We start from the raw sequence: 23,253 nt of genomic DNA on the forward strand, positions 1-23,253 counted from the left end.
CTATCCATCACTCAGGTCTGTAGAGATTAAGAAAGTCCTTGTAATATACTCCAGGAAAAAACAGAACAATTTTCAAACTTGTCTTTCCCATTGTTAGGCTCCTAAATGCATACTTAAGTTCATAAATAAGAGTGTCCTGAAATACAGAAGTATTTATTGAATAAGTCAGGTCATAAAGGGGAATTTTTTCCCTACAAAATTGTAAACCAACTGGCAAGGGAGTTACAAGAATTATCTTATTCTGTTATGCACATTCTGGTTCACCAAAGAATGTCACGAGGTCAGTGACAGCGTCACATTCCTCATTAATATATGTACAGATATTGTGTAAGGAGTTATCTGAAGTCTGGCTTCAAGGCAAACTTGGCAAACAGGTTTTCTTCCAGACAAAAGATATGAATTCATCTGTCTCTCTGCTGACATATCAATTTTTTTAAACCAACACAATGGAAACCTCCTTTTCATATTAAGTCAAGAGTCTACAGAACGTGAAGTCACTATGGAGGCAACACAGAAGAGAATAAGCAATGAGGGCAAGAGGTGATATAAGGAGAAGGCAAGGAAGACATCCCTTTGGTCAACATACCTGGTATTCCTGTGAAAAAATGGGGCTGATGCTACATGGGGATGATCAGAGACAATGGGTATAATAGGAAAAGGAAGGCTAAGCCTTCCCTGCTGTCAGGCTGTGGCTGGATACCTGGTCTGTGGTTGCCCTGCCACTCCACAACCCCCCTGGAAGTCCCCATGCTGCTTACTTTATCCCACTTCCTCTTGGGAGGGCAGGTTAGGAGGGACATGGCAAGCCAGCAAAAGGCTGGATGGAGGCATCTGGTGGAAAAGTGAGGCAACTTGACTGTGGAAGGCTGGTGGCTTGGCCTGGCATTGGGGGACTAGTGGCTTGACCCAAGTCTGGTGGCAGCCTGGTGCTCGAGTGGCAGGCATCTCAGCCCAGCACTGGAAGCCAGCCTAGCCTGATGGGGAGAGGACCTTTAGGGGTGGTAGGACAGTGGTTTGGACTAGTATGGCTGAGGTGGGTGGGCTAGGGCTCCTCTGGTTGTGGTGAGGGCCCTCAGGGCTCCTCCTGCTAAGGGAAAGGTTTCAGGGTTGTGGTGTGGGGGGCAGGGCCTTGGGCAGAAGGGGCGGGGTTGGCAGACTAGCCTCCCCAAAACAAAGTTTCACCCATTGCCCATGGAGATGCTTCAAAGTGGCTTGGAGCCTGGGGCTCACTTATTATTAACTTGCAAGACAGACAGACAGAGGCTGGCTTAGTGCAGAGGAGACTGGGGTACGTCTAGATTACAGGCTTTTGTCAACAGAGTGTGTCTAGACTATATCCAGTTCTGTCGACAAAGGAAGCCGCTCTGTCGACATGAAAGTGTTGACAGAACTGTCAACAAAAGGTGTTATTCCTCATAGAATGAGGTTTACTGCCATCGACAAAACTGCCTAGTTCTGTCAACGTTCTGTCAACAGAACTCGGCAGTAGTATAGACGCAGGTATAGTTTTTTTTGTCGACAAAACCCTGTAGTCTAGACACACCCTTGATGACTAACAGACAGGTGATGTCAAGAAGCTGAGTGATAGAGCACAGAAAAGTCTCCCTCTCACTGGAAGTGAGTGTGGGGGCAGGGAATGGGGCCAAGGGGACTCACAGTCCTTGATACTCTAAGAAGCTTACAAAAAAATAACTATGTGAACAAAAAATATTTTGTCAACACTTCCTTGCTTTTTCCCCAAAAACAAAAAAAGAAAAATTTTCTTGAAAAGGAACACGTTTCCCATAGCAATAAACTCCGCACTTCCAATATTTTTTTCATTTGGTTCTAGTAGTGACTGCATGTAGCTCCGACTGATTTTAGCAAAAGTAGTGAAAAAGACTCAGCATCTCTGAACATCTGGCCACTTTTATTTAGGCTCTTAGGTTTCTGTGCATAGTCCTATTTTGGGGACCCAGATTTTAGATTTTTGGCTTTTCCATACTTTTTTGTTCATGAAAATAAAAACACTGCCTGATACTTGAGTGGCAGGCATCTCGGCCCAGCACTGGAGCCAGCCTACCTTGGCTTGGGAGGAAGCTTTCAAGGGTGGTAGGACAGTGGCTCGGCCTGATGTGGCTGGTGTGGGTGACCTGGATCTCTTCCTGTTAAGGGGGGAGCTTTTTTGTTGTGAGAGATCAGGGCCTCTGACAGAAAGGGCAGGGCTGGAAAACTAGCTTCCAACACTTTACTGTTTTTGAATCTGCCACTATTGTTGAATTATAATAAATATGCTGTGCAAATTCCACTGAATTTAGTAGGGACTATCGTTTTAACTAAGGATCCATCTGAATTTATAGCACCATAAAAAGGAAGCTACAGAGATATACATGGTTCTACAGATGTTCTGAATGATCAATTTTCATAGTACTTCATCAAACAAATTTAGACAGTGATGTAATTTTTGTAAAGTTGTCATGCCTTTAACAACAAAGTAACAGCAGCAACAATAACAAAGACATACAACCAGGCTACGTCTACACTGGCCCCAAATTCCGGAAAAGTCATGCAAAGCAGGTAAGTCAGAATAGGGAAATCCGCGGGGGATTTAAATATCCCCCGCGGATTTAAATAAACATGTCCGCCGCTTTTTTTCCGGCTTGGGGAAAAGCCGGAAAAAAGCATCTAGACTGGCGCGATCCTCCGGAATAAAGCCCTTTTCCGGAGGGTCTCTTATTCGTACCTTCAGGATCCTTAGGAAAAGGGCTTTATTCCGGAGGATCACGCCAGTCTAGATGCTTTTTTCCAGCTTTTCCCCAAGCCGGAAAAAAAGCGGCGGACATGTTTATTTAAATCCGCGGGGGATATTTAAATCCCCTGCGGATTTCCCTATTCTGACTTACCTGCTTTGCATGACTTTTCCAGAATTAGGGGCCAGTGTAGACGTAGCCCCAATGTATAGATGAGGTACTACTGGAGATATGCAATTATGTAATAATGTGCTTTTATGTGCCTTGACACATTTTCTTTGAATGTACATGTATGTTCTCATCACATTAATATTGCTAATTGTATGAAAGTTCCCTTCTTTAAGTTACATAGACTAATCTTTTGCGGTTTAAAAAAGAAAGAGTATACAGGCAGTCCCCGGGTTACATGGATCCGACTTACATCGGATCCCTACTTACAAACGGGGTGAGGTAACTCCGCACTAGCTGCTTCCCCCCAGCAGACCAGGGAGACGCAGAGTGGCTTTTCTCAGCAGACACCTCACCTTGAGAATAAAGGACTGAGGGAAGTGAGGTGTGGGAGAATAAAACTGAGCTCTGGAGAAATGTTTGGCTAGAGTTTCCCCTACAATATGTACCAGTTCCGACTTACATACAAATTCAACTTAAGAACAAACCTACAGTCCCTATCTTGTACGTAACCCGGGGACTGCCTGTAACTTGCATGCCAGTAGCTTTTAGAAGACATGGCAATAACTAGTAAAAGAAACATGAAAAAAATAAAGCACTGAAGCTTAAACTTAACTCTCCCTTTTGCATTCATTTTGTAATAGATGTCTTTTAAAAATTCCATTTCCAATATGATATTATTTCTAAAAAAAGTTCTATAGTACTTCAGTTATTATACAGCTTGTGAAGATAATGGGTTTTCTCTTCCACATCACCAAACTACAATGTTACAGTATTCCTAAAGAAATCAGTAAAGATAAAATAAAATAATCAATTTTAATTTTCTCAACACCAGAATTTGAGGACTATAGGATGCTAAATATAAATGTATATGACTATTACAGAAGTGCCCTAATTCTTCTTTTAGGCACAGAGCAAAATATGGAAAAGAAACAATCACAACCTAGCAAAAAACAAAAAAATCAACTCTCTTGCCCGCAGAAGAAATGTATAAGATATTTGGATAAAGAGAAGATAGTATTATAAAGAACAGGTTTAAAGGTGGACCACATTGCCACAGTATACACATCCCTGAACTTAATACTGAGCATGCATAGAAAAGCTGCTGATTCCTGTTATCACACTTCACCCAAGCAAATGGGTGGAAAATGGGCCAACGTGGCAGAAATGTTTGGATAATTGTCTGCACTTCACAGTGCATTGACCAGCATAGCTGAGCTGGCATTAATTTGTTAATGTCATGGAGCTAGGTGCAAGAAGGAAAGAAAGGAATCGTGCCTCTTTATAAAGTCCCATTTCCTTCCCTGTGAGGTTCTTGGGGTTGCCCAGCCTTGCTCCATACATAAGGCTGATACAGGTTGGACCTCCCGGCACCCTTGGACCTGACTGGTCCCACATGAGGGATTTTTCTGGACCAGGGGAGGTCATTTCAGGCCCCCTGCTGCTGCCTACTCCTCCCCCACCCCAGCCAGGCTCACCCCCCAGCTCAGTTGAGCTGCGTGCTGGCTCCCGCCTGCTGCAGCCCAAATAAGTCACGCACCAGTTCCTGCTCCCTCTCCACCCTCGCAGCCCAACTGAGCTGCATGCCAGCTCGAAAGTCCCCACACCCCTCTGCAGGGCACCAGGACTCTCTGATCCTGGAACATCTGTGGTTATGGCAGATCACGGATGTTGCTGGATCAGAGAATCACAGATTTTAGAGGTGCAACCTGTAGTAAAACCTCAGTCAATCCTTGTAAGGTTGTGTCCCCTTTATCCACGTTAAATAGTATGTTTCTTGGCAACTATTCAAGTAGTATTACTACTAGAAAAAAAGTTAGTAGAAGTTGGTCTTTTAGTTTTACTCTGTCTTTATTCAGGCCTAATGACTTCAGTGAGGGTTTGTCCAAATAGCGACTGAGTAAATACTGTGTAGGGACCTACAAATTTGCCTCTGTATTCATAATTGACTTGTACTTTTGCATTTAATCAATTCTGCTTTAGCTATAACTGAGCACGATTTTATAAAATATGATTCATCTAAAGGAATGGATACAGGAACAAGTGGAACAAGAGGTTAAATTCAGTGAAACATTTACAAGACGACATTAAAGACATACCTTTCATCGCACTTTACTGTAATTACATTATCTGTCCCAATTCCAAGGACTGCTGCAGCTTTCTTTACTGAATAATGGCTCTTAAAATATATAAAAAAAGTTTAAGGGAGTTTGTTAGATAGATGTGTGTACTGTACATAAAATACATGCAATTTATGGATGACACCATTGTTTTTCAGTAAATATACATGGCTCAGATGTTGTGATGACACAGGAGTATAAGAATGGGCTTACTGAAATTTACCAAGAAGCCTGTCTAACAGGATTCTTAATCAGATGTTTCAAAAAGAGGACACTCTGTCATAATGTGCGTAATTGTACTTCCTGCTTCCACTATCTCCATTATGTGGAGATAATTATTTGCCCTTGTTACTGGTGGGCTATACATTTTTTTAAAAATCCTAGCTATGGTCATTAAACATGCTATTCACTAATTTACTAATTAACTATTTTCAGTAAGATAAAGAAAGTAAAGCTTTATGAATGTGTATAATCTTTATAATTTCAGGTTTGAGATTATGTATTAGATTATGTCAGTTATGTTAATCAATAGAAAAATCATGTGCTTATTAATGAATATTTAAGTTTTGGGTTGCATGGTAAATATGTTTAATTACAGGGTAAATGTTTTTGCACTATTTTGCAGCCTGACCTCAAGTTTATTATTACAAAAAGGAAACACAAATCTGCACCAGCATACAACTACAATGATAAATAGCATTTGGAATTTTATCTGCCCAATGTTTTATATTTCTTCATTATTAAATAAAGATTTCAAAACAAATTTAGACTATTCTCTAACATCCATGTGACAGATTATTTTATGAGAAAAATTAATGAGACTTTACAAAACACTGAATGCTTAGCAGCTCTCACTTTGTACCTCCACGGTAGCAAAGTGAACAATTTTTGCAACTGTGGAAGACTCCAAAGGGAAATATCACAAAGCCATACCTGATATTCTGTAATATTCTGCATTTACATTATGCCTAGTCAAACACTTATTTTTAAAGTGTACGTATGAATATGTCTGTACACTAATTAGGGAAGAGTAGGCACTTCAGGCCTGTTCCACAACCCAATTAGGTCCACAGAAACACTTCCACTGACATCTGCGATCAGACCTCAGGAAAATTTCACTTGAAGTGCCAACAGTCAGCTTATGACTTGTACATTGCACCTACACATGGGTGTAGGAAGGAGTGAACTTATTCCAGTTATCCCTGAGTGTGAAATCTGAACTTTCTGCATATGCCTAGCAGCAAGTATGTGCTGTTTGACCAATTACTTACTCAGATTCACATGGGTTTGGGTATGGCTCCATCATCCCAAAGTGCCAGTCCTCAGAGTGGGATACATTTCTGCTGGTTCAGATAAGCAGGAAATTCCTATTCCTCCCTCTGGAGCTAGGGGATAGCTGGGTCAGAACTGTGACTCAATGATTTATTTCTGAGTCACAATGTTTATGTCTACACTGCAGTTAGACACCCCCAGCTGGCCTATACCAAATGATTAGTGCTTGAGGGGTCCAGTGTAGATATTTGGGCTCAGACTGCAACTCATATTCAGGGATCCTACACAGAGAGTCTTAGACCCCAGGCTCCAGGCTGTACCTGAACCTCTACAGAGTTACTCCTTACCAGAGTTCTATGAGCCCAAGTCAGCTGGCATAGTCTAGCTGTGGGAGAGGAGGAGCTGTTAATTTCATTGTAGACATACCCAGTGATCTCCAGGACTAGTCCTGGTACAATTTACACTTACTCAGGGATGTGCCTAAAGTTACAAAATGGAATTTTCAAAAGAGCCTATGTGACTTACAATGTGAGTACAAGCACCAGTGAGCTGCAATGTGACTAAATGCTCCTAAATCATATACACACTTATGAAAATGTTACTCAAACATTCTCCAGGAGTATTTCAGTTCATTTTCCGCTCATTTATTTCAATAGTCTGACTATTTAAATACTGATTTTCAATATTTAAATACTAATTGCTGAACCTAGCACAGACAAGCTATTTCACACAAACATTATACTTCTGTACTTACATGTTCAGAAACAAACATTGCAATGTGTGGAAGTGCTTGCATGCCTTTGGTTTTAATCTCAGGAAACCTCTTATAACGCGCCACTAGAACACTGTAGAGGTTTGATATGGTCCCACCTGACAGCATGGAAGGAAAACAAATACTTCTGTTTTGATTTCAATAGCCTACTAAGCATTTACGTTTTACATCACTGCAACATAAGCCCAGATTCTCAACCCGGGTATAAATTAGCATACCTCCTTTGACTTCATTTTGATTCCTTAATGATAAATAAATTTGCTGTTCTCCAACTGACTTACCATTTTGACTGCAGCAAACATGTCTAGAATACCAGTCAAACCATGGACACAGAATTTTCTCCCTCTCCATTTAATCCACTGTTCTCTTTTCTAGGCTTCCACAGATTTGATAAGATGTGCCATTGGGAGTCTCAGTTTTATGTACTTCATAAGATTTGTGCTTGTCAGGTAAATTTGATTGAAAGTCTTTTCTTTTCCCCAAGCTACCACATCCCAGTCCCTAACCAAACCAGAAAATTAAGGAACTAGATTTAGTATTGTCCAAATTTTGATTTCTGAAAGGTTCTTTTTTCCCTCTATCCTTTCTGTATTGTTTTCTGGCAATTAATGTGATGTAAAATTGAATTCTTGTATTTCTTCTATTCTGACAAGATTTGTGGACTTTTATTCTGAGAAAATATTTTTATTGATCCATAACATTGCAGTAACCTTCTTCTTTATCCTACCATATTCTATCTAGATCCTTGCTTTTAACAATATTGCGAAGTTATAATGTTTTAATTAATTTAAGTGTATCATTTCAAACTGCAAAACAGTTCATTTCACATTTGCATTTTGTTTAAAGTGAAGGTTTGAGTTGCAGCCTATTTTATTTAAGCCACTTAAGCCGGAAAATAAGGGATCCTCTGGAAAAGGGCTTATTTTCCGGAGAATCGCGTCTACACTGGCGCTTTTCTCCGGCAAAAACCCCGAGCCGGAAAAAAGCGGCAGCCATGTAAATGCAAATGCCGCGGGGATATTTAAATCCCCCGCGGATTTGCAATTCCGAAGTGTCTCATTAGCATCCCTTTTCCGGAAAGGGATGCCAATGTAGACACAGCCATACAGTTCTCATATGGTCCTGATCCAAAAGTGAGTAAAGTTAATGGAAAAACTATCATGGATTTCCTTGGGCTTTAAATCAAACCCATAGCATGGATAATTTTTTGTCTACTTACCAGGAGAAAATATACCATCTGCTTCCGTTTCCTTCCATCCAACCATTTCATACATTTTCTTAAGAAGAATCTCCTCCATAACAATGAACAGTGGAGCTATTTCATACGTAAACCTAAAATAGGTTTTAAAAAGTAGCAACAGGCTATTTTCAGAAATGTATTTCTATTACGCAAAAGATGTATAAAAGGAATTGAGACTTGATTTAGGAATGATATATGGAGTGATATTAAAGGCCTTCTTTCCTTTTTTCTCATTCCACATAATATCTATTATTTTACTATATACTTGCAATGTGAAAATATTGAGGGAAGATATGTTTTATCTACCCTGAGATTGACTATAAAAAGTGAATACATAGAATCATAGAACACTAGAATTAGAAGGGACCTCGAGAGGTCATCGATTCCAGTCTCCTACCCTCATGGCAAGATCCAGTACCATCTAAACCACCCCTCATTGATGTGTATCTAACCTGCTCTTAAATATCTTCAGAGATGGAGATTTCACAACCTCCCTAGGCAACTTATTCCAGTGTTTAACCACCCTGATAGTTAGGAAGTTTTTCCTAATGTCCAAACTAAACCTCTCTTGCTGCAGTTTAAGCCCATTGCTTCTTGTCCCATCCTCAGAGACCAGAAAGAACATTTTTTCTCCCTCCTTCTTGTGAAACCCGTTTCAATATCTGAAAACAACTATCATGTCCCCTCTCAGTCTTCTCCTTTCCAAACATTGACCAGGTCTCCTCAAGTCTCTTATAAAAAAGTTATTTTGCATGTTACAATGGTGTGAAATTGAAATGCCTATCCTTTTACAGATATTTCTAAATTTGCTTTAAATTAGTGGGGAATGCCATAATTTAAAGGGGTTCTAGAAAGTAATATGCTGTGGCTGTTACTAAGCACTCAGCATGTGACAATCTGCAGCAATTGTGTTTTCCTGCTAAGCTAAGCACAGAAGGATACTATGAACACTGTAGATACTGAACTGCCCCCTGAACAGACAAAGGCTACGTCTAGACTACAAGCTTTTCAGAAGAGATCTTCTGAAAAAACTTCTTGTGCAAAAGTGCATCCACACACAAAAGCGCATCGAAAAAGCAATGTGCTTTTGCGAAAGAGAGCATCCAGACTCATTGGACGCTCTCTCGCATAAAAGGCCACCATTTCAGGGAGGGCTTTAGGTCACCATTTGCTTCCAAGTGCTGGTGCTGGAACCTTGTAGAGACAGATGTTCAAAAGGACCCGCCTGACAGCCATTTCTCTGTTTCTGCTGCATGTTTGCCTCTTCGAGGGACTGCAAACCTCTTGCAGTGCCTGCTGTGGTAGTCTTCTTCTTTTTTGAAAGCCACAGGTTTGTTCTTAAGTGCCATGGAGCCAGAGCTGCCCCTGGGCATGCGGTGGCTTCACATGGCCATGTTGCAGGTTTTGCAGCACTTTGTGTCTGCTGCCTTCCTGGTCCTGTAGGACTTGGACCACGAGCTCATTCTGGGGTCCCTCTCCATGGCTGCTACTGCTCCTGCTCTGGCAGCCAATCCCACAGTGGAGAGAAGGTTCTGGAGGCTCGACACCAGTTCAGACTGGTGGGACCAGCTGGATCCTGGAGTAGTGGGGCAACGAGCAGTGGCTCACCAACTTCCACATGTGGAAGGACATCTTTCTAGAACTCTGTGCCTGGCTCGCCCCCACTCTCTGGAGACAGGACACCCACCTGCAGCCCGCCATCCTCCTGGAGAAGTGAGTCGCCATTGCCCTCTGGAAGCTGGCCACCCCCGACAGCTACCAGTCAGTGAACAACCAGTTTGGAGCGGGGAAGTCCACCATAGGGCCCTCCTTATGGAGATAAGGCACTCTGGAGATTCAGTCCCTGCACAGGGAGGGAGGAGGAGTGTTGGATAAGGGGGACCCTCAGGAGAGGGTGGACTGTAGAGAATGGAGTGGGGGTGGGGAGGAAATCCCTGTCCCTGTGGGCTAGTGCCGTCCCATCCTCACACAGCCCTGCTGCTGGGGAGGTGGGGAGCAGCTTCATAGGAGATGGCTCCTGGGATGTTTGGAGAGGGCGGCAGGGGGCAGGGGAGGGGATCAGGGCGGGCACCTCCAAGAAGCTCAGACACCCCATCTCTCATTCTCTGTGTTGTGTGTTTCTTTGTCTCCTTCTGCAGGTGGTAAGGGCCATCAACTCCCTCGTGCTGAGGAGGGTCAACCATCTGGGAGACCTGGATGCAACCCTGGCCGGATTTGCTGTCCTGGGGTTCCCCAACTGCAGGGGAGCCATAATTGGGACCCCCTATCCCCATCTGAGCACAGGACCATCGAATAGCTCAGTACATCAATCGGAAGGGCTACTTTTCCATTGTCCTGCAAGCCTTGGTTGACCACCGGGGACAATTTACTGATATTTTTGTCAGGTGGTGAGGTAGGGCACATGATTCCTGAGTCTTTCAGAACTAAAGCCTCTATAAGAAGCTGGAGGCTGCCATCCGACAGGCCCATCAGGCTGGGGTGTGTATCCTGGAGGCCCTGAGGGAGAGATTCTCTCAAGCACCCCAGTAAGTCTCCCCATGGCCTCCGGCTTGCTTCTCCATCCCTTTCCCACCAAACCCCCTCCATTTGCCCCTTCCCTGACCTCCCAATAAGCACACCTGTTTGGTTTTACAAAACATGAACTCTGTATTAATGAAACATTTTGAAAAGGTGGGCAGGGGGAAGGGGGCTCACAACTGGGAGTGGAAGGGGAGTGGCTTGAGGTGCTCCCTTGGGTGCGGGGACCTTGTCAGGGCTGTGAGGGTCTGGGGGGCACAAGAGGGAGGACAGGAGGGGGCTGGAGTCCTAGGCACTACTTTAGGAGGGAGAATGGGCATTGCTAGGGGAGGGGGCATGGGCATCACCTGGGGAGGGAGCAGAGGCATAAAAGGGGGTAAGATGGATGGAAGCAACCCCAGGTGGGTGTGCCAGCATTCGTGACATGACACCACACATGGTGTCACACCGCTGCATAAGTTGGCCCCAGGTGCGCTCCTGCCACTCCAGGTTGGTACAGACCTCGTGCGCCATGGTCTGGTGTATGTCCCGAAGGACACTGAAGTGCTGCCACAGGTCTTCTTGGACCCTGGAGTTCCTGCAGATTTCCCGGGTTCTGGCAAGTGGCTGTGGTGGTATGACTCAGTACTCAATCCCAGCTGGTCTGGCTGTGGAGAACCTACAAGAGAAAGAGGAGGTCAGTCATCTCTGCAGACACTGTCCCTGAGGCCATGCCCTCCATTGTGAGCAGCAACCAACAGTCTGTGCCCCAGAGGAGGGGGATCTCTCGGGAGCAAGGCCATGTCTCACATGGACACCAAAGTGCCCAGAGGACCCTGCTGCCCACTTCCCACCCCACCATCCCGGTCCACAGACAAGCAGCCAAGGGAAGTGTCTGGCCACAGTGGCATGGCCTCATGGGTGGCAGAGGAGCCAAGTGTAGCCTGGGCCTCCCTGGGGTCCTCACACACTGGTGCGGGTCGCTGGGCTATGTGTGGGAGTGGCTACTGTCTTGTACGTGAAGGCATGCCTGTGTGCAGCACTCCTTAGTCTATGTGGGGTTCTTCCTGCACCCTTGTGGCTAGTCTGCTTCTGGTCGGGGTGAACTCCCCCCTGTGGCAGGATGTGTGTGGCCTCCCCTGAGCCAAGAAGCAGGATCCCGGGTGTATTCAGGGGCTGCCTTCTGTGTCCACGTGCCGCACAGTAACGCAGAACATGGTTGCACGTGCATGGACCACAGCACAATGTCCAGCCTGTCCAGCCCGAGCATCCTGCGTGACACTCCCCCCACTCCCTGTGCACCTGCCTCCCCCATCCTGTGTGTGTGACAAAAGTCAGACCACTCACCTGAAGATCCCTCCCAGGTGTCCAAGGAGGCCTGGGAGACATCTTGGGTCACTGACACCTGCTCCAGGCAGAGGGTCATGGTGCTTATCTCCTCCTCCTGCTCCTTCTCCTCTGATGCAGCTGGCTGGCCCCGGACCTCCTGCTCCTCCTCCAGGGTGACGTCTGGCTGGACGATGATGGGGGTCTCAACCCCGGAGTCCACCAGGATGGATGGGGAAGACATTTCCCCACCACCAGGATCTGGTGCAGCTCCCTGTAGTAGATGTGGGGTCCTGCCCCTGAGCAGGAGTTGCCCTTGGTGGCTCTGACATATCCCTGGTGGAGCTCTTTTACTTTACTCTAGACCTGTTCCATGGTCTGGGGTGAGTGTCCATGCTCCGCCAAGGCGGTGGCCATCCGGCTATAAATGTCGGCATACCGTCGCTTGGCCTGGGAATCTTCTAAAGTCTCCTCCTTGCCCCACAACTCAAGGAAGGACACGATCTCTGGGCCAGCCCAGGACAGGGTGCGCCTCTTCATCCCTCTGGATAGGTTCTGGGACCCCTGGGGATGCTCCCTGAGAGGGCCAAGGGAGTTGCAGGGGGTTTCAGGGGCGGACATGGCTGTGGCAGAGAGAGCCCTGTGGTGAACTGCTACTCTCTCTGTTTGACTTCCAGCCACAAGGCTTGTCCAGAGTGCCTGCAGCTTTAAGAAGGACCAGAAGTCAGGAACTATAGAGTTGTGATTAGCTTGTATGGAGCGGCCACCAGGGCACCTGCACTATTTCCTGGATCTTATGTAAAAAAACCCTCCTCCCTATCCATACACACCTTTTTGTGAAAGAACGCTTTCACAAAAAGTCTTCTTCCTCATTGAATGAGGATTACCAATTGTGCAAACACCCCCCCCCCCCCGCCCCTTTCTTTCAATTTACTGTCAAAAGAACTTGCTTGCACTCTGGACCTAACTCAGGTTTTGTCGGAAAAACAGCCATTTTTCTGACAAAGCTCTGTAGTCTAGACATACCCAAATGGTGAGTTACACTTACTTCAGTATAACTTGACTTCACTGGATTTGTTGTTTATACTAGAATGGCCCTCAAAATCATAGGTTAACCAATGAAACTATTCCAACATTTCAGGATCATTCCTCAAATCTTAGCTATCTTACACTGCCTGTTTATTACTACTGTGCATCCCAGGGGTGCTTTTTAATGTGATATCCTGGGCACGGAGTGAGGCAGAGCATTTAGGATTCCCACAGAAGACCCATGTATAATGTAGAGCTGAATTATGGCCCTATTAGGTACTAGGAGCTGCTGAAATGGAGAGATAAAGGAAGATAGCTGTGGATGGAGTTAGACAAAGCTCTCAAATCAAAATGACCAGATCGTTTGGAGAGAGACAGGAGGCCAGTGCTATGAGAGCACAGAACTAGAGAGAAACAAAAAGACAATTTATCACACACACTCTGACCTGACTTCACAATGCAGACAGGACTTGAAACCAATTTAAAAGAAATCCATTCCCTAAATTTCTAGTCGCCCATGTAAGCATTTATATGGGGTTTTAAAAATTAAAAGAGAAGTAAGGAAGTTTTTATAACTGACTACATTTAGGAGTCGCACAGTGTTTTTTGTGCCAAAAAACTGAATCACCTAACAAGATCAAAGTGCACTCCACTGTTTGCTGATTGATACATTGACTTTGTGTAGCTAATGCTGATTTGTAATACAAGGGAAAGATATCAGTGTTTACTAGGCAGCTAGTGAATGAAGGTAACCATATCAAAGCATTACATTACAGTGTTTTTATAGCGTATAAGACTTGAGGGAGTAACTATTTTCTGTCCTGCCTTTTACTGAAACTGTCTATAATTGTGCTGCTCCCCAGTTACATTTTTTTGGTTCTATTCTTCCTTTGAAATGTATTTAAAAGTATGGTTTTAGCTAATCTGGTGGTTTAGCAACATTACTCACTACAGACCTACTAGACCTCTAGCTAAAACAGAGGAAAAAAACTATCCCAAGAGAATGCTTAAATTTAGTTCAATATGTTCAAATAAAAGACTAACCAACCAGGATATTTTTACCAAACTATTCACAACTACCTATATACTTTCAGTTAAAGCTTCTCCATAACCAGGGCTGGCTTTAGAAAGTGCGGGGCCCAATTCAAACAGTTTTGGCAGGGCCCACTGACCCAGGATTTTTTGTTGAACAAACAAACAAAAAAACCCCAAACCACACAACAAACCACAAACCATACCCATACTTTTTTTAAAAAGTTACCAGAGAGCACTGCAGTTCTCTGTTACATTGATTTACTTTTTAAATAGCAAGAATGGAGTCTTTGTTAAGAAAGTGTCAGTTCTGTGGTCAAATTCCAGTCCTTAGTGATTTCAGCACCAATCATTTCACTAGATAATATGGTACCTCACCACCATTGCCTCCTTTGCACTGCCCTTCAACACATATTGCCTGTATGTTGAGTTCAAGGTCAGTCTACACAAGATTTTATCAATGATTTTATCAAGCGATCACTGAGACAAGACAAGGACTCTCAATTTATTCTAGTCAGGTCTGCCTTTAAACACTGGGGCTGTGTCTACACTGGCCGCCTATTATGGAATAGGCATGCAAATGTAGCACTTTGGAAGAGGCAAATGCGTGGGGGATTTAAATATCCCCCGCGACATTTGCATTTTCATGGCCGCCGCTTTTTTCTGGCTTGGAGATAAGCCGGAGAAAAGCGTCCAGACTGGCGCAATCCTCCGGAATAAAGCCCTATTCCGGAGGATCTCTTATTCCTACTTGCAAGGATGTAAAGTGTCAGATATAATTGAGGACTCCCAAATAGACTCTACACCACCAGAAATAAAACCTGTTTCCATCTTCTGTGACTTTCAGTTAGATGTGACTCACTATCCTCTGTGTAAGGGGACTGGTAGCCCCTTACTAAAACTCTGTGGGAGTTTTTTGGTTTGCCAGCTCCCAGTATCAAAAGGGGAAGGGTCCATGAGACTGACAGACCCCAGAGACAATGGAAAGCAGCCAACACTCCAGCTCAGCCTGATTGACAAGTTGGACAGGCCAGTGAGAAAAACAAGAGGCCAGGACCCATCCTCCCTGTGAGCTGGGATTGTTCTGGGTCTCTCTGAGCAAACAGAGAGCTGAGAGACAGCTAAGAGCAGTGCAAGCTGTGTGCAGAAGAAGTCCTGCAGCGACAGAGCCAGACACAGACAGCCCAAGGAGTGCAAGCTGTGTGGAGAGACAGTTTTGCAGCAATAGAGCCAGGCACACACAAATCAAGGAGCACAGACCCTGTGTTGAGCAGCAGACTGGCAGTGCTCAGAGAAGCCAAAAGGGACAGAGAAGCAATGCAAGGAGCTGGACACTGACAAGGCAGCACAGCCTACAGCTGGGTGTGGTGAGCATCTGGGACCAGCAAAGTGTGGGGAGAGGCTCTGGACTGGGAGAGGGGTCTGGCCACTTAGAGCTTGAGGCTGTGTGGTCACTGCCAGAGCAAGCATGTCCAGCCTGCAGCCCCCTGCAGCACATCCAGGGCCTCTAAGGAAGAGACTGTGAACTGTCCTTACACTCTGCAGACTGCTGTTTTGATGTCCCTGTGCTACAGAGCAGGGCTGTGTGTTCTCATTTAACCATTCTCATTTTTTTCTTATTCTTTTCTCTTTAATCAGTTGATGTTTAATAAATTGTATTTGCTTTGAACCTGATGAAATGATCACTGGGCCAAGAAACCATGCAGTGTGAAGAGAGCACCCTGGAGTGGGGACACCCTAACTCCTGCCCCTAGTGACTACAAGGTCAGGGATTAAGCCCCAGGAAACCTGGGCCCAGCCTTGTTGGGGTTTTGAGGACTCTGCTACTCAGGAGAGTGGAGGGGGAGCCCTCAGGATCAGGGGAGCCGTGGGGTACAGGAAGTGGGAGCGGGGACTCAGATCCTTTCGCTGGTCCATTTCACCGGGGTGGTATAGAAGCCAGGAAAGTTCCCCACAATAGCGGGACCATTCCCCCGCTTACATCTGCTTAGTGTTCAAGTTATGGTAGACTCTAAGCCAGGTCATATTAAGTTCAGGTCTTTTACCTTTATTCATATAATATGGATTACAACATTTCATTCTCCCAGCTCCAAGTCTTAAGTGAATTTTGACTCAAAAGAGCCAAAATTGAGCACCTTGACACAGCAAGTGTGTCTACTGATCTCTGTGGCAAAGTAGGCATGTTATATAAATAAGGTCTGCTCGTGAAGCCTTTTCCTACAGTTGATTAACAGATGGCAGTAGATAGCTCATTCAGACCACTGGCTGATAATAGTCACCCTGACCAGTCATTAACCATAGTCATGGACTCACCCTACTCTCGATTGTCTCTATGATTCTCTGATGACCTGTGACAAAAAAGGAGGGTGGAAAGGAAAACTGAAGGGAGAGACCTCTCTAAATTCACCAATCAAAGAGCAGTATTGCCAACCCAAAAATCACAAGGAATGCTTACACAAAGTTATGAGAATGGTCTATAAGATATTTTAAAAATAAAACATGTTGGATTTTTATTGGCCTTTTGTTTCTTGAGTATTTAGGGTTCATATTTTAAAGCTTTCCTCCTTAACTGTAAGGCCCAGAAGTATAGAGAACTTTTTTAAAATGAAAGCTGAGATTTCTACATAATCAATTGACTCCACGCCTTTAGAAAAACACCAAGGCTGTGTCTACACTGGCATGAATTTCCAGAACTGCTTAAAACGGAATACTATTCTGTTTTCAGTTTTTCCGGAAAAGGAGTGTCTACATTGGCAGGCTGCTTTTCCGGAAAAGACCTTTTTCCGGAAAAGCGTCTGTGGCCAATGTAGACGCGCTTTTCCGGAAAAGAGCCCCGATCGCCATTTTCGCGATAGGGGCTTTTTTCCAGAAAAGACTACTGGGTTGTCTACACTGGCCCTTTTCCGGAACAGTGTTCTGGAATAAGGACTTATGCCCGAGTGGGAGCAGAATAGTTTTTCCAGAATAGTGGCTGATTTTGTACAGTAGAGCGTCGTTGCTTTTCCAGAAATTCAAGGGCCAGTGTAGACAGCTCGCAGCTTATTCCGGAAAAGCGGCTGATTTTCCGGAATAAGTGGCCCAGTGTAGACACAGCCCAAATGTTTTGAGACTCATGGTAAAACAATGGAGGAATTCTTGTGAGCCCATGCTTTGCCCACAGTATAAATAAAAAAAACCCCACAATATCTTCTCCACTAAACATCCTAATGAGATACTGCAAATGGTAAACTGAATTCAACAGCTCTTATACGAACAGGTATCAACCTAGTTTTTCATATTTGAGATGGGTTACCAGGAATCATACATGACAATATGAAATCTTTCCACTCTCAATTTAGCAGATTCACAAAGCCCCTATAATTTTGATCCATGCATTTATTGGATAGTGAAAGAAAAAGGAGAGGAATTAGTGTAGATAAATGTTAAAATTAAAAAAAAAAATCTGAAGGAATTAGGACTCGGCTCCTACATCTCACGTTCAGAACTGACTAGGACACTTATGACCAGATTTTCAAAGGTGTGTAAATCAGATAGATATCTTTGAAGATCCAAGTTGGCAACTGTCTCTTTAGGAGCTTAATTACCTTTGAAAATCTGAGCTTATATTTCTAAGTCCAATTTTCAAAAATGACTCTAGTCACTCAAGTGCCTTTGAAAATTTTAACTGGGGCCTAAAGAGACAAAAATAGACAAAAGGCAGGAGATACGGTATTCCTTTTAAAAATGTGTGACATCTATTTTTAGCTAAATTTTATATTATTTTTCTCCCTGGGGCAACTGACCCCTCTGGCCCCCTCACTACTCCACTGCTCCCCCTCCTGCAGATCTATCATCTTACACATGTGCAAGATCTGAGAAAGCCGTCCCATGAATCTGCAGTTAGTGTCTGTGGTGCCTGCTTCTGGGTGGTGTCTCAATGCTGCCACATTCACCTCCAAAGAGGGGGCTTCCCAAAGCAGGCCCTTGTTGCTGACCCTCAAGGCATCCACAGGTCCAGTCTCCTTACAATGGGCCCACTTCCCAGGGCTCATTGATCTTGGAACTGGCTTCCATCCCCTCTTCAACTCCCATCAGAACTACTGTGCCCTCCTGGTTTAGGAAAAAAATAAACAGGAGGATTGGAAATTAACCCGCCCAGTCTCACGTCCCCTAAGCAGGGAATGAACCATTTACATTAGGCCCCAGCTGGAGTATCATGTCTAGTTCTGGGCACCACATTTCAGGAAACGTGGAGAAATTGCAGAAAGTCCAGAGAAGATCAACACAAATGATGCAAGGTCTAGAGAACATGAGATATGAGGCAAGGCTGAAGAATTTGGCCTTGTTTACCTTGGAAAAGAGAAGACAGAAAAAGGACATGAGAACACTTTCAAGTATCTAAGGGTATGGCTACACTACCACCCTAGTTCGAACTAGGGTGGTTAATATAGGCAACCGGAGTTGCAAATGAAGCCCGGGATTTGAATTTCCCGGGCTTCATTTGCTTATTTCCGGGCGCTGCCATTTTTAAATGTCCGCTAGTTCGGACTCCGTGCCCCGCAGCTACGTGTGGCACGAACTAGGTAGTTTGGATTAGGCTTCCTATTCTGAACTACCGGTACACCTCGTTCCACGAGGAGGGGCCAGACTGTGAAACGCGTGCACCGCGGCAGTGGCGGCGTGGTACTTTTCAGTTTTAAAATCCCGGGCATGTCTCCCTGCCCACCTGCGAACAGCGCTCACGGCAGCAGCCGCTGGCAGCATGCACAGGTAAAGGCGGAGGGAGCTGAGGAAGCCAACTTAGGTGCGGGGCCCGATTCAGCCGAATCGGCCAAATCGGCTTAAGGCTGGCCCTGTCCATAACACCCCAGTTCTGCTGTAATAGAAAGTAATAGGAATTTACTTTGGATAAAAGAAACCTGTGATCTATATTTTCCAAAAACAACACAAACAAAACTTCAGGCAAAACTCTGCATGCCTGTTTTTTAACATGCAATAATCCAGACATGAAAAAGTCTAATTGAAGTATAACAATGTAGCCTAATGAATGTAAATTACATTTTTCATATCAGAGTGAAAGTGGTGAGCCAGTTAATAATACATTGGTGTTTGTCTAAGCTCTGATCCAGCAAAACATGGAGCACATATTTAGCTACACAACTAATACCATTTAAGTTGGGCTACTCACATAGGTAAAGTTAGACAAAGTTAATTGTTTTCCTGGATTGAATCCTAGTGTTTTCCTAGATAAACCTGAAAGTACTTTGCAATGATGGGGTAAACATTATCATCTCAATTTTTTAGAAAAGATAACTACTATATGTGAATTAACATATCTTACATGTTTCAGGGGGTTAAGAAAGTACTGAATACATACATTCTGTATACTTTTTTCAATATAATTTTTCCTAAGGAGTTATAAAATACGTGTTTTTATTCCTGAAAATTCTCTGCAGAGATGTGTTTCAATGTTCATGTGAATAGTAAAACTGTGCTAAAACATTTTAATTGGGAAATAGGGACAGAAATATGGTTTGGCTAGAAACTGTTCAGATGCACTGCTCTGGATCTCTGTGGATATTAGTCACTGCTACTGTCTTTAATAGTATTTTCCTTTTAGAAAAGTAAAATTTGATTATTTCCCCTCATTACATTATAAACTGCCCTGAGCTGCATCCCTTAGAAGGTATGACTGGAAATTATGGATGCAAGACCCTTAGTTTTAGTCATATAGCTAATTTTATCACTGTCATTCTTTCTTTTGAACCTCCCTACAGTACCTATGAGGTGCTACCCCCTTTGGCTTTGTGATGACTTTTCAGTAAATACATGCACTTTATGGATTAGGCCTAGTACTTTTCAACTTCTCCTGTCTACCAAATCCACATAATCTACTCTACATATTCTCCAGATAAAGTGTTTTCAGTAATTCTCTCCAGGCCACTGCCTCCACCTTTTCTTTCTCTGCAGTCTCATATCTCAAACACCTGCCTTTAATCATTTCAACTCCTTGCACAGTAATATACAAAAATCTCACCAGAATAATTAAACTATCAATACAAATAAAGCAAGTTAGAATTTTAAAAGTTCAGTATAATTTTAAAAAGTCATATTTTATTGGGAAACATTACCAATAAAATATGTCCATGATAAAAGTCTTCAATGTAAATGGATAACATTTAGAAAAAAACCCTGCTACTTAGTCCTTACGAACAATGTGATGCACTAAGAGATTTGTTTTTTCCATTCTCAACATTAAGAATGTTCAACCCTGCTATTTGCCTTTTTTAAATCAGGGAGTTCAGCATCTAATTATGCATTATGTATGTGCCAATTCAAGGATTTTTGTTTACTAAAAAGTCTTGGGTGTGCCAAAAGTATTTGGGGATGCAAAATTGCAAGTGCCAATTGAGAAGTCTGGTTTGAGGTCCCTTTGACAATATGACACCATGTACTAAAATGCTCATTTTGGTCATTCAGTTCCTATAACATTTAGATAAAGTAAGATTTTGTTGTGTTATAGATATGCTGAACATTTTGTATTATTTAATTTCTTTGCATTTTATTTCAGCATTTCTTCTAGTGAGAAACTGACAGCTCTGTAATTTTTATGATTGACTAGAATAGGATTAATCAGATTTAAGTTTTGTTTGGGATTTCCTGAGAACTCCTCTAATAGTAACTGTGGGAATCAGTTCAGTCTTTGGTTGGCCATGCTCTCTCCTCAGCAGTCATCTTGGGACTATATTGGTCAGCTATGAGCTCCCTAGTGGAGCAGAGGTTTTATGCAGATCTACAAGCCTGCTCCAGGAATTTTCCAATATCAGGGTTCTTACACCTTTGGTCACATGGATACTACCCACAACTGAATCTAGCCATATAACATTAACAGAGATGTTAGTGGTTTTGAATTTTCATTGTTCGGTGCTGATGTGTTGGACTTGCAAGTGAACCCTGTTACTCTCTCTGCTCAATATGTCTGTATATGTTTTGCCCCCAAATTAACACGGATAATTGTTAGCTGCTAAGTTAAATTAATTAGCCGAAAGTTTTAAGACTGCCATATAGCTCATATTTTGCTTGAAAACAGCCAGTGAGTTTACATCCAGTGAGGCTCCTTAAGAGCCACTGTCACTTTGCTGCACAACACAAGTTTATTTACTCCATTTGCTAGTAGTAGACTTAGATATATAGTCAACACTATTTATTCAGGTTTTCACTCACTTGTTTAAAAAATGGGCAGTCTGTGCCTGCTTGTTTTTAAACAGGCACTTTGCATTCATGAAAAAAAGGAAAAAGTCTCTGGCTTTTATTAGTATTTAACTTGTAACCAAAGACTGATTTATGATACATACATGTTTGTATTTGCAGTAGCAGTCAGCCATTCGCCAGCTAGTCCAACAATGTCAAGGCCACTGGAGAGCTGGTTAAAGTAGCGAGGATGTCCTAAAAATGAAATAAAAATAAAGCAGAATATGTGTAAGAAATAGAAATACTTTGTTCTTCACTCAGACTCCAATTAAATTGTGTTGACAAGAACACTGAAATCAGTATGGAGAATAAGAAAGTCTCTTTTTAAGATAATGTTGGGGAAAAGACGTCTTCTTCAAAAATGGTTATAAAGTAGAACCTTGGGCATTCCAGTTTTTATTGAGCAAATTAAATGAACCATATTTACTAATTAATTTACTTTCTACTTAGAAATCATTCAAGACAAATAGTCTCTTATGTTGGAAGGGGGTAACATTTTTAAAAACATGTATATCAATACGATTTATGTGCTCTTGAGCATTTTTCCTTTTTTTTTTTTTTTTTTTTTATTAAAACCATCTTCAACTAGCTACTATCTTAAACCAGCTTCTAAATCTAAGGATGTTTTTTAATCCAAAGTGCTATTCCTTAAATCTCTGTACATGCCAAATCAATTCACATGGTTAAAGATTAACTAAAAAGGTGTTAAAGTATAAGTATACACTGTTGGACAAAACCTCCCTACTGTTATGCATGCAAAAGGGAAAGAACAGAAAAATGAGCAAAAATACTCAGCCCTGTCTAAAATGTTATCATTTCTTGTATATAATCCTCTTTAATGAATAATGACATTACATTATTTAATTAAAAAGAAATGAGTGAATAATTTGTGAGAATGTTAACTGGTTCACTTGAGAAAGTGAATTGTCCCCTCCTTGTTACTTACTGTAGCAAAACAAGCTCAAAGAACACTACACACACCCTCTACTGGAAAGGAAGGGTCAGGAAAAAAATATTCCAGAAGTTACACAAATCTGACAAAACTAAGATTCCTGGACAAATAAATTCCAGTATAGTGACATGTTACATCCCCAAATAATGTGTCTGTGAAGACAGGAAAAGGTGCCTTTTTTGCTGTGGTGGGGATACTGTTACCTGTTTTAACTCCATATTTTAAGGTATCCCTACAGTCAACAAGTATCTGTTCCAGAGGCTCTGGCTGATCATGCAGCTCCAAGCTGAACCCTTCCAAGCCTTCCAGAAGCTGATGGGGGTGATGAAAGTCCAGAACTTTGCTCTTCTCATCATAGGTTTTTTTAATATAATTTAGAAGAATGTCTACCACTTCAAGCAGGAACTGGTCTGTCAATTCCTCACTATTCCTAGTAGGCAACAAGTCTAGGAAGAAATCAAGGGAACATCAGTGAAATTGTTAACATGCATTCAGGAGCCAAGTTGCTTGGAGACAAGGCACACTGCTGTTACTGACTTCATAATATAAATGCTCTGCTCAGTCTCATGCAGTACAGGTTTCTGGAAATATCCACTTCCCACTGAACGTTCTCAGGAGTTTACTGTGGTTGCTTCCATCTTTTGTAACACATTGTGGTTTCATTGAGCACTTAGGTCTAGGTCCTTCAAGGTATTTAAGAGCCAAATTAACACTGATATCACTGAAGTCTTAACTGTTTATTTTGAGGAAGTGAATCCTTACCACACTGGGAAATCAGTGGGAATTAAACTCATCAATACCTTTAAGGAAGAGGACTTGAGCGCGTAACGTGCTTGTAAAAAAAACCTGTTTTATTCTGTGACCAGTTCTAACTGGCTGTGCATAAC

The 23,253-nt window shown here is 42.9% G+C and overlaps 1 protein-coding gene across 7 annotated transcripts in view; it reads right to left on the bottom strand.

Moving 5' to 3' along the window:
* LOC102444510 (glutamate decarboxylase 1-like) overlaps positions 1 to 23,253 on the bottom strand; it is a 104,863-nt gene that overhangs the window by 18,785 nt on the left and 62,825 nt on the right. For all 7 annotated transcript variants that reach the window (XM_075921407.1, XM_075921409.1, XM_075921405.1 and 4 more), the window contains 5 exons: positions 22,570 to 22,812; positions 21,519 to 21,609; positions 8,281 to 8,393; positions 7,044 to 7,159; positions 4,997 to 5,076 (listed from right to left, as the gene is read on the bottom strand). In XM_075921407.1, the coding sequence (XP_075777522.1) occupies positions 4,997 to 5,076; positions 7,044 to 7,159; positions 8,281 to 8,393; positions 21,519 to 21,609; positions 22,570 to 22,812 (643 nt within the window). The remainder of the gene's footprint in view (positions 1 to 4,996; positions 5,077 to 7,043; positions 7,160 to 8,280; positions 8,394 to 21,518; positions 21,610 to 22,569; positions 22,813 to 23,253) is intronic.

The sequence above is a fragment of the Pelodiscus sinensis genome, chromosome 2 (genome assembly GCF_049634645.1).
Source record: "Pelodiscus sinensis isolate JC-2024 chromosome 2, ASM4963464v1, whole genome shotgun sequence".
NCBI classification, from domain to species: Eukaryota; Metazoa; Chordata; order Testudines; family Trionychidae; genus Pelodiscus; species Pelodiscus sinensis.